The sequence below is a fragment of the Pelodiscus sinensis genome, chromosome 2 (assembly GCF_049634645.1).
Source record: "Pelodiscus sinensis isolate JC-2024 chromosome 2, ASM4963464v1, whole genome shotgun sequence".
Taxonomy (NCBI): domain Eukaryota; kingdom Metazoa; phylum Chordata; order Testudines; family Trionychidae; genus Pelodiscus; species Pelodiscus sinensis.
In genome coordinates this window covers 27,065,222-27,077,510 of record NC_134712.1, presented here as the reverse complement: position 1 = coordinate 27,077,510, position 12,289 = coordinate 27,065,222, and the positions used below count along the sequence as shown (strand labels likewise).

At 43.5% G+C, this 12,289-nt stretch overlaps 1 protein-coding gene across 3 annotated transcripts in view; it reads right to left on the bottom strand.

The window, feature by feature from the left end:
* Window positions 1–12,289, bottom strand: part of CSMD3 (CUB and Sushi multiple domains 3) — a 1,183,531-nt gene that overhangs the window by 170,977 nt on the left and 1,000,265 nt on the right. For all 3 annotated transcript variants that reach the window (XM_075920204.1, XM_075920205.1, XM_075920206.1), the window contains one exon: window positions 4,095–4,240. In XM_075920204.1, coding sequence (XP_075776319.1) covers window positions 4,095–4,240 — 146 coding nt within the window. The remainder of the gene's footprint in view (window positions 1–4,094; window positions 4,241–12,289) is intronic.

Here is a 12,289-nt window from a genome sequence, read left to right as displayed (position 1 = left end):
TGAGAGGAATAAAAAATGACTGCAAAACTGTGAGCCTGAGGATACAGAGGAGTTGCCAGATTTATTTCTATCATTTTGGTTGCTTCATGCCAATGATGGGTGGCATGAACTAGCTTGCTCAGCAATATATTATGTCACTAGAAAGCATTTGAAAAGCTACAAGCCAAATGATAGCAATATGCTTCTGATGCACCATGACACATATAATTCTTATTAGATGCAGACAACCATTTGTCATACAGCTACCTCAGCGTCTAGAAAAAAAGAACACTTAGATAAATAATAATATATTATTCCAATTCAACCAAAGCCAGATGGAAATGATTATGGTACGCCAAAAGACACATTCACGAGGTCTTGCAGAATCTATGACTGCACTTCTGCTTAAAGTGTTTGAATACTCGTCCTGGGTATGTCTACACTACAGCGCTAATTCGAACTTACTTAGTTCGAATTAGTTAATTCGAACTAAGCTAATTCGAACTAACACAGCTAGAACTAAAAATTAGTTCGAATTAGCGTTTTGCTAATTCAAACTAGCGCATCCACATTAAGTGGACCCTGAAGCGGGGTTAAGGATGGCCAGAAGCAGTGCTGGCAGGGCATCAGAGGAGGACTTAGAGCGTGGAGATGCTTTCTCAGGCTAGCCGAGGGCTGTGCTTAAAGGATCCCGACCCCCACCCCAGACAGACAGTTCTCAGGGGTGCCCCGCTTGCAAAGCAGTCCTGGCTTGGAGTGTCCTGAGTGCCCACATTGGGCACATCACAGCACTCGGCCATCAGCCCGGCTGCACTTGCCACAGGCTGCCATCTGGGGAGAGGGAGCAATTGGGGGGCTGCAGGAGAGCTTCCACCCCCAGAAGCCCGCAGAGCCAGCCCAGTCCTCCCCATCGGGGGCTCGTGCCCCATTCCTCCCTCACCTTCTTCCACTTACCCTTCCCTAGCCCCTCTTCTTGATGTACAAAATAAAGATAACGTGTCTTCCAAAATGGAATCTGTCTTTATTGAACAAAACTGGGGGAGACTGGGAAAAGGAGGGGGGAGAGGGGAAGAGAGAGGCTGGGAGAGGAGAGGGCAACTAAAATGATCAGGGGTTGGGAACAGGTCCCATATGAAGAGAGGCTAAAGAGACTGGGACTTCTCAGCTTAGAAAAGAGGAGACGGAGGGGGGACAGGATAGAGGTCTCTAAAAGCAGGAATTGGGTGGAGACGGTGCATATAGAAAAGTTCTTCATTAGTTCCCATAAAGAAGGACTAGAGGACACCAAAGGAAAGGAATGGGTAGCAGGCTTCAAACTAATAACAGAAAGTTGTTCTTCACAAAGCAAAGAGTCAACCTGTGGAACTCCTTGCTGCAGGAGGCTGTGAAGGCTAGAACTGGAACAGAGTTTAAAGGGAAGTGAGATCAAGTAATGGAGGTTGGGTCCATGGAGTGGTATTAGCCAGGGGGTAGGAGTGGTGTCTCTGCCCAAGGTTTGTGGAAGGCTGGAGATGGATGGCACGAGACAAATGGCTTGGTCACTGTCTTCGGTCCATCCCCTCCAGGGTCCCTAGGGTTGGCCGCTGTCGGCAGACAGGCTACTGAGCTAGATGGACCTTTGGTCTGACCCAGGACGGCCATTGTAAGCTCAGGGCTCAGGGTCGGGGGTCTCAGTGGACCCCCTTGATTCTCTTCACACCTGCTCCTGGGTGGCCAGGCTGGCAGCTCTCCTGCCCAAGCCAGCCACTTTCCTGTGCCTAGTGCGGAGATCGTGGACGAGGTCCACGATGTCCGCACTAGCCCAGGTGAGTGCCCGCCTCTTGCGGTCCCGGGCAAGCTCCCGGGAGCCGCCAGCCTGGTCCCAGGAAGAGGGGGAGGGCTGGGGGGCAGCGGGTGGCTGGCTTGAGCCGTGCCAGGTGCAGGGTTTTCTGGCTGGGTGCTGGCAGGCTTGCACCCGGCAAAGGCACCGTAGCCAGCCCGTGCCCCTTTAAAGGGTCCGGGGCCGGGAGGGGGGCAGTAGAGTTTCCCTGGTGTTGGCCAGAGTGGCCACCAGGGAAAGCTGGGGAGGGCTAGCCTCCCACTAGTTCGAATTAAGGGGCTACACACCCCTTAATTCAAACTAGCTAGTTGGAACTAGGCTTAATCCTCGTGGAATGAGGATTACCTAGTTCAAACTAAGCGCTCTGTTAGTTCGAATTACATTCGAACTAACAGAGCGCTAGTGTAGCGCCTATGAAAGTTAGTTCGAACTAACTTTGTAGTGTAGACAAACCCTCTGAGTGTTACAGTCTGCTAGTTGCTCTGTGCCTGGAGATCAGTATTTTTATCATTTCCACTTGATAAGAAAACTGTGCCTGCTCCTCACAGAGAAAGTCCTGAAGACAGTGTTCCTTTCCATTGTAATCTGCATTTGGACCCCAAGATTTTTAGAATATATACAACTTTTACGGCAGTGTAAGCCATAAAAATATATTTATGTCTAACCTGAACTGGATATTAATTTTTGGAAGGTTCACCTGTTCTTTTTGATTGTTTGTTTAGTTGTATTGACAATGTATTTATGTAATATATTTTCTTTGCTTGTCTCTTAAAAGTGGTTCACACTGAGGGTGCGTCTACAGCGCAGTCTTATTTCAGAATAACGGATATTATTCCAAAATAACAATGCAAATATCTACACAGAAATTCCATTATTTCAAAATAAATTTGAAATAATGCATTATGTGAGAGGGCGGCACGGCCACACACTGCAGCTAAAAGAGTTCACCTGTTCTCAGGGGTGGGGCAGACCCCACCCCTGCAGTCTTGCTGGGCATGCGCACGAGTGAGTCCTAGGTTAAAAGTCAGGGGAAGCAGGCAGTCAGGGGAGGTAGCTGAAGGGCAGGGCTGAAGGGCAGAGATCTTGAACCATCTCAGCCATCCCCAAACCCAGACCTGTCCTCACTGCTACAGCTGGAGCAAGGCGTGCTGATTCAGCTGCTCAGGAGCCGCAAGCTGAAGCACAGACCCCAGGACATCACCTCAGCTTGGGGAGAGGTAGGAAGCAGCCCAGGGCGGAGGAAGGACCTCTGGGAGGTCGGCGTGTTCCGGCAGACATCCCCGCCAACCAGGCAGTGGCTACTGACACTGCCAATAGGGCCCTGAGCTGGGACCTGGTGGAGCGGGAGGGCCCGGGTCCCCTTTCCTCCTCCAAAACCCCCATAATCCAGCCTCCAGGTTGGTGAAAAAGGCTTGACATTATGGACTAGGCCAGAGGGCCACTGAACTGTATGAACTAGGCTGGAGGGCTGTATTTCCCCTCATAAAGGGGCACGGGACTTTGTGGACTAGGCCAGAGGGCCATATTGACCCAGATAAAGGGGCACTGGACTTTGAGGGCCAGGCCAAAGGGATTATGTGTTCCCAGAGTCAAGGCGAATTCGCACCAGGGCCTGCCCCTCCACAGCTGGCTTATTCCAACTTCTGTAAACCTCATTCCAGGAGGAATAATGCCTATTTTGAAATAGCTATTTTGGAATGGCAGTAGTTTGGACGCTCCACTGCTGCTGTTTCAAAATAGCTTCTCCCCCGGGCCATTCAAACCAATTACTCTCCAGTGCCTCCTGGACCTCAGAATTGATGTAGCACATCCACAGTAGAGAAGCCTGCCTCAGACTAATTTTGAGGCTTCCCTGTAGTATAGATGTGCCATTTTGAAATAAGTATGAAATGTAGACATACTCTGTGTGATAAACAAAATTCAAGTAATCTCAGAGGAGTAGCCATATTAGTCTGTAACTGAAAAAACTTAAAAAACAATGGATGGTTCTGCAGCACCTTGTAGACTAACAAAAAATGTAAATGGTGTCATGAGCTTTCATGGGCACAACCCATTTCTTCAGATGAATGGAACAAGGAGTCTAGAGATACAAATAAATAACAAGAAGTGAGGGAGTGGGAAGGGAAAGAGAAGGAAAAATATCTTCTCAATTAGAGAGTCCATGCTAAATGAGGCTAATAGAGCAGACTGTCCAAAAGGGCTTATCATTTATTTTAGTGCCAGTAGTTAAAACATTTTTTCTTATGCTCCAACTACACAATCTGATTGTAAGTATAGATAATTGTATTATACTTACCATGATAACTTAGCACAAAGAAACCACTTGTTGTGAAGTCGCTGTGGAATTTGATGAGAATGTGGTTTGAAGTACTATAGACAGACTCCAAGGCAGTATTGCCACTAAATTGGCCAATCTGAGGAGAACTTTGGTCTGGTCCATCCCTAAAAGAATAGAAATGAAAACAAAAGTAATGTTATGGACAGGTTCACTGTTAATTTTAGGTAAATGTGCATTGTTTGGGAATGATGTAGTATTTTTGCTAGGTATGTAATTTTTTGTAGGTATAATGCAGTATTTTTTACTATACAGAAATGGGAATTTATTTAAGTTTTCTAAAAATACTGTAAGGGTTGATGTATTACTTGCATTAAAAATAAACCAGGAATGTTCAGTGCTGAATGCTTCTTTAAGGAGGAAATATGCCACTTGAGGTGGTGAGGTAGAAAATGTTCCATAACAGAAGATGCTTTAGGGTGCTTCAGAATTTCTGAGTATAAGTTTCTCCACTTACTACCTATTTGAATAAATGCTCTATTTGCTCTCTGAAGACTGCAGGATTTTTAAGCTAGGTCAATCTTGGTGCCTTGAAACACATTCACTTTTATATAGACAAGATGACAAATATGCCCATTAGATTAATGGGCATTACTGCTGTTCCTCTCCCATCAGGCCCTGTCAAAAAGTTTGTGGGGCCCAAGACAGCTCACTATGGTTGCCTGTGCCACGTGGCTGGGTGGCTCCCTGCCAGGGCAGTGAGCGAGGGTCCAGGCGGGCAGGTGCCTGGCAGCGCAGGGCCCTGAAGGCACAGGGCCAAGGCAACCATCTTGCCCGCTTTGCCCTTAGGCTGGGCCTGCCTCCCATCAATTTCTAGCAGTAATACAGAAAAAGAACCACACATTTTCTGTTCAGAGAATCATAGAACTATAGGGTTAGAATGGACCATATGAACCATCGAATCTAATTCCCTATCCAAATCATCCAAAGCAGGTGGCTTTCTAGCCTTCTTTTGGAATCCTCCAGTGAAGAAGTTTCCACAGCTTCTCTAGGCAATGTGTTCTATTGTTCCTCTGTTCTTACTGTTAAGAATTTTTCCCAGAGTTTCAATGTAAATGTACTAATCTATAATTTGAACCCATTGCTTCTTGCCCTGCCCTCTGTGGAAAGAAAAAAACATCTTTTCACAATATTTTTATACTAAACTTTCTAGAATTTGAAGAAAGCTATCCAGTTTAATTTCTTCTTTCCAAAGCAAACATACATACTTCCTTGACTTTCAGTCCATTCCTTTGATCATATTTGTTGCTCCCTTCTGAATCCTTTTCAGTTTCTCTACATCCTTTTTATGCATTGGTGACCAAAATTGACACAGTACATCAGGTGAGGCCTAAGCAGCACCAAGTAGAGCAGTCCTTTTACCTCTATTGACTCTGTTAATTTAATCGAAAATTGCTTTTCTCTTTTGCATCAACATTCTATTGTTGACTCATGTTGAAGTTGTGATCCCCTTCAACTCCAAGATCTCAGAACTGCTGGCCAGCTAGTTATTCCTCCCTCCTTCTGGTTTTTTTTTTTTTTTTTTGCATTTGTTTTTTCCAAAGTGTAGCACTGTGATGGGGTACCACGACCCCGCACTTTAGCTGCCTCCCCCCCATGCTGACCCTGTATGGGGCGCTGCAAGCTGGGGCGAGTGCATGAGTGGTGTGCTCGAATGCCGCCAAACAGTTGGGGGGGGCATGCCCGGGTGTGACAGGACACTCACTACGTCCCCATGCTTTAAAACCGCCTGCAGTAACTGAAGGGTCCAGCGAGCTGGGGTGAGCATGGGCACTGCACATCCCTGCATTACCAAACAATGGTATGGGGTGGAGCCCTGGGGAGGAACGTAAGAGGGCGGAGGGAGCGGGATGTGAGAGGAGAAGGCAGTGACTGGTGGAGGATGGAAGAGGGAGATGTCAGTTGGGGAGGGGGTAGGAAGCCAAACACGAATGCGAGTGATTTGAAAAGGGAGTCGGAGAACAGATGGGGTGGAGAGGCAGATGCAGCTTGAGAGGCCAGCAAGTTAGGTAAGGGGAGAGAAGCAGCCCAGGGCAGCGCACTCGCAGAGCGCCCTGGGGCTGGTGTGTTTCTGCGGGAAGCCCCACCAGCCAGACCGGACCAAGCCAGGTCCTCGTCCTTAGGGCCCTGGGCTGGGATCCGTGAGTGAGGGCGGGCCCAGACCCCTCTCTCCCCACCACCCAAGGCGGCGTTGACAGTCTACATCCACGGCAGGGTGGACTAACTCTAAATTGAAACTGAGGGAAAAGGACTAATATTGTAAGGACACGGCATGGGTTGAACCTCGGGACTCGCGAGTAAAGAAAATACTCAGAAGCCAGTGGCAGAACATATCTGTTTACCTAACCATAATCTCACAGATCTCAAGGTGGTGGTCTTGTCACAGTCCAGTTCCTCAAGCCAAATCCACAGGGAAAGCTTGGAATTACAATACATATGCAAATTCAATTAAATTAATTATGGACTTAATCAAGACATGGAGTGGTGGAACCTTTATCAGTGAAGGTGCTAACTACTTTCTGAATGGTATCCTTCCTGCCTTGTCCATCCACTGACTTTGATATTTATCTACTCAAGTTTAGCGTCCTTTCTCCTGATACTTTATGCATAGAAGTAGGGGGGTGGGCGACAGATCATCTTTCTTTCTCCTCCCCCTCTTCCCTTCTCCTATTTATTTCGAGCTTCCTTATCCTCTAATCATAACTCCGGTCATCCGAAGAAGTGGGCTGTGCCCACGAAAGCTCATGATACTATCTACATATTTTGTTAGTCTATAAAGTGCTACCAGACCATTTGCTTGCTGTTTTTTTTTCTGTAACAGACTAACTCGGCTATCCCCTGAAGATGATAAATAAAACTGGACTCAGAAGAGATGCCTGTGGAACCCCAGCCTCTTTTCAGTCTGACATCATGCCATTAATAATTATACTCTTTTGTTATTGTTGAGACTGTTTAACCATTTATGATTCCAGTTAATGGAAGTTCTGCCGAGCTTTCATTTCTCCATCTTAATTATGAGACTGCCATGTGGGATCGTGTCAAAAGCCTTGCCAAAGTACAGGTATATTATATCCACAGCATTCCCCTTATTCACAAAACCAATTACGTAGTCAAAGAAGAAAATCAAGTTAGTTTGGCATGATTTGGCATGAGTTAGGCATCTTGGGATAGATTAATTAATGTACCATATTTAGTGGATATAAAAACTTAGGGTGAAATCCTACACTCACTGCAAAGGCAAAACTCCTATTGACATTAATGGGATCAGAATTTCACCCTAAAACAGTATATGAATTATTATGCATGCAAATTTTACTGGCATTTATTATTTACAAAGACAATTTTTTAAAAAGAAATTCATATGGCAGCATTTCAAGGTCTAATGGCTAAATTTCTGGGCAGGGTTAGATGTCAAATTATTATTATTTGCACCTAAAGCTAAGTATGGCATAAAAATATAGGTCATTTAAACTATGGAGCTCTTAAGATGTTGCAAGATTCTTAATTCTGTACTATATAAGATGTTACAAGTTTTACATTATTAACTATGTCTCACTGGCTCAATTAATCATTAGGGTAAACAGCATCCTAATTTTAATGAATTTTCTTCTTTTCTCTGTAGTTATTGTTTTGCATAAGAAATGTCCTCACTGAAAACAAAGTGTTTAAAGATAACAATATATAATTAATTATATCATGTGGATAATTACACATAGTTTTTCTTATATTTCTTCCAAGATTTTCAAAATAGGGGGTCCTTAACTTATTATTCTCTTCCACTACTTTAAAAAATGGATATTTTAGAGCAGTTTGTGATCTACATCATGTCACTATTTCTTGTTCTTTCTGAATTGTTGAAGCTGTGGAAATCTGTATCTTTGTTTCATGACTATCCAAGCAATTCATCTGGATATAGTCAGGCTAGTACAATGATAAAATTTATTGGATGAGTTGAACCATAAATATTAGAAATGGGAAAAACCTGGCATGTAATCTAGTCCACACACTGACATTTTCAGGATTGTTCCTAATGACTATTCATGTGTACTTTTCTCTAGATTAACTATGAGTATCTATAATTGCGGATCTCCTGTGACTGACAATGTGAGAGTATTTAATGTTTTAACTCTATTTCATATTCCAGTTCTGTTACCACGCCTTCACTCCCCTACAAGATACTGAACTCAGCATTTTCACTGTATGACCAATTACTTATCTTGAATTTGTCAATAGCATTAATTTATTCTGCTACAGTTAAGACTGTATACATGTTAGTGACAAATTGAAACCATTACTTCCCCATTCCTTTATGAAATACTTGGTTCAGTAGTAAATTAATGTCAAGATTCATATCAACTGGCACTAGAGCTGAATGGAGGAGGGAAACTCCATCTTGTGGAGAATTTTGAGATTTCAAATTCTGGTTTAATTCCATATTAGAATAAAATTTTAAAAATCACAGAATATTATATATTTTTAATGGATCAGTCAAACCATTCTCACCTTTTAAAGTATTATAAAATATAATAACAATTAAAAGAAAACAAAAAGTGAAAATATTTTGTTCTGACAATGTCACAGTAGGATATTTCATAACTATTAGATTTTTTTACTTCTGTTTTTCTCAAAACAATATTTGGCAAAACTGACATGCTTTTGTGCATAATCTTGATGGGAACTGATTTTTCCAAAAGAAAACTGTTCTGTTAGATCTGACCAACTTCAAGCACCACATTCTTCACATTGTCCAATTTAAAAAAATTACATCATTCTGTGGTATTATATATTTATATAACAGTATGCTAAATGAAGAAGTTGCTCACTATGTGCAGTAACAATGGTTCTTCAAGATGTGTGTCCCTAAGGATGCTCCACTCAGGTCTTGGTGAGTCCTTGCACCACTGATCAGAGATTTTTGCCTAGCAGCGCCTTCCTGTGCCACGCATATACAGTTGCCATCTCACACTGTTCTTGTCTGTTAGATGCGCATATGGCATGAGTGTCCATCTTTGCCTGTGCTGTAGCTGTGGTTCTAGCTGCTGTATCAGTCACATCCATCACAGCCTAAAGAGCTGTTTTTGCTATGGATTAGCCTTTTATGATAGATTGGAGATGGGTTTTCAGGGAAGATCCTGTAAGAACTCTTGTAATCTGGAGTAATTAGCATGATCGTTGTTGGCCAGGAGGGCAGTGTAATTTAATATTATAAACTGGAGGGTGGCAGAAGAGTATACTCTCCTCCCGAAGAGGTCTAGTCATTTGTGTTTTCTCTCCTGAGGCGTAGACTTGTCTTGAGTGTGTTTTGATCTGTGATGAGCAGAGGCCATGACCAATGAATTTGGGTGGGGATGTGAAAGGAGAAAATCCATCCCTTTGGCCAGGACAAAGTATTTTCTCTCTGCTTTCCAGCCAGTAGGAGTGACAGAGGCTGTCATTTGCCAGAGTACATCTGCTGTTGTCTGTGATAGCCTCGTTAATCGGTAATGCTATCTTGGAGGATGCAGCCTGTTGAAGTATTTTGAGCAATTTGTATTGTTTCTCTTGCACCTCTTGAAGTGCAATGTCCAGAGTTTGAATCACTCATTTGAATAATTCTTGAAATTGTTTCAGGTCATCTGCGGGTGGAGAGGATAATGATTGGAAAACAGCCTCGTCTGGAGAAGAAGACAATTGTGGGACCTGTGAAGAGCTATCTGAATCGGATTGAAATAAGTTCTCATCCTCATTTGCTGGTTCAGCCTGAGTTATTACCGAAAGAGGAGGAGAACTATGTTGCCATATGTACTGGTGTGGAGGCTGCTGTATTGCGTGGGCGATGGTGATAGGAGAAACTGGGGAAGTATTGATACCATGGTTCCCAAAGAGGGCACTGAGGTTGAAACTGTTGTGGTGGGTATGGCCATGGGTGATTAAACCATGGAAACTGCAGAGGTTGTTGAAAGGCTTGGTGTCGAGTGGAGTGCCATGAAGCCACTGATCCTATAGGGGATGAATCTTGTGATGAAAATCTACTCTTGTGCCAGGAACTGTGTTCAGTTCCCAGTGACGATGGTGTGGGAGAGTAAGAAAGGATCTCCACAGCCTGTCTATGTGGGCTAGCATGAGGTATTGTTGGAGAGCATGGTGGTGAAGCTATGCTTGATATCAATGGAGATGGTGTGCCTAGCTGTGGGACTCTGTGTACATGGTGTGTTTTGCTCACAGCCTTCTTAGGTTCCGGTGCCAAAGCATGCTTCAGTTCCAGCTGCTGGAAACCAGCATGTTTGGCTGGTGCCACATTGCCTGCGGGTGCCAGAGGCTTCAGTATATCTGGCTTTGTCGGTGCCGGTCAAGTAACCACATCAGTGGGTGCCAAGGAGGTGGTTTTCTACTTTGGTTCTGACTCAGCTCTCTTAGATGAAGCTGGTTTTCGTTTCTCTGTGGTGCTGGAAATTGATAGCCCCGGGGAACAGCAGTCTGGGATATAGCACGGAAGCCAGAGGCACTCTCTGGGGAGATAAATTAGTCCTCAGATAAGACGTTGAGTGCGCCTCTCTCTCTAGGGACTCATCCCCCGGTGTTTGAAGGGATTTCTCCTAGAGGAGGTTCTTCAGCCTCATTTCGCAGTCTTTCCTCACTCTGGTCATCATGTTTTGGCAATGCGACACTTTTGTGCTACATGACTTTTACCTAAGCATTTTATACAGTATACATGTCCAGCAGATATGGACATTGAGTCCCAACATGAGTCATTTTTTGAAACCAGGAGAGCCTGGCATGTTGAAAAATGTGAGGATTCAGAACTTGGAGAAAACCAGAGTGAGGAGAAAATAAAATGGGGAAACTTTTTTTTTTATAGAAAACTAAGTAAAACTTACTACAAACTGACTAAAACTATTGACAAACCATAAACTAACTACACTATTTTTCCCTTTTCTGCCAGGAAGGAAAGCATTGCTTTGATTTCGTTTTCAGTTGCGGATAGTAGAAAAGGAACGAGGGACATTTGTGCCATGTGTGCACCTAACGGACGAGAACAACATGAGATGGTGATTCCATATGTGCAGTGCGGGAAGGCACTGATACATAAAAATCTCCAATCAGCGGCACGAGGATGAACCGAGATCTGAGTGGAGCACCAACTGGGACATCATTCAAAGGAGATGTTTTAGTTCCAAGGTCCCTTCCCTAAACAGTTAAAAAATTCAAGACAACAAAGAAGTGGTATAAAGAAGAGGGATAAGGAGTATAATGATTACAATGTAAAGAACATTGAAATTATGTCTACACAGCAGTGTTATTTTGGAATATCTAATGTTATTCCAAAATAACATAGTCCACAGCTATACAGAAAGCAGTTATTTCAATGTAATTTCAAAATAATGTCGAGCTGGAGGACTTCTCACTCCGACTCCTGTAACCCTCATTTTACGAGGTGTAAAAGAAGTCAGAGGAAGAGATCTCTAACTCGGACTTCCTGCTGTGTAGATAGTACCAAAATCCAAAATAAGCTATTTTGGCTTAAGCTACTCAATTGACATTGCTCAAATTGTGTAGCTTAGTTTGGTTTTAGCCCTGCTATATAGATGTGCCCTGAGATTTAGCACTTTTGATAATTTCCATTATTACTGCTTTTAGGAGTCTTGGTAGGCTGTTTAGAAGTGAATTAAGGTGAGACAAAGAGGAAGATGCAGGGTGAACTAAGTCAAGAAGGCAATAGCATGTGCATGAGGTCACATGTCAGGAGGCATATAGGGGACAGTGGGAGGAAACCTAGAAGTGTCCAAGGCATATAGTGATGCCTGTGACCAGAGAATTATTTATGTTTCCTGACTTTCTATAGTGGGTGCCCTTTATTATCTGTCTAACTGAGAGCACTATAACCTCAATTTTGTTTTAACAGAGGAGCTCAGCTATAGTTCACTCTGTAGAACCAAATCCTGTGTTGTATGCAATATTGTTATACCCATGTTGGATGCAGGGTATTAGAAAGGGCAGGTAGGTGAGATAATATATTTTATTAGAACAACTTCTATTGCTGAGAGTGTCAATCTTTTGAGCTATATAGAGCTCTTCAATAGATACCTGAGTTGTCCTTATGTACTAACTACATATGCTAGCCTATCTGTTTGATCTTCTACTTACTCGTGACATTCTTAGTATGTTTCCCAGACCTC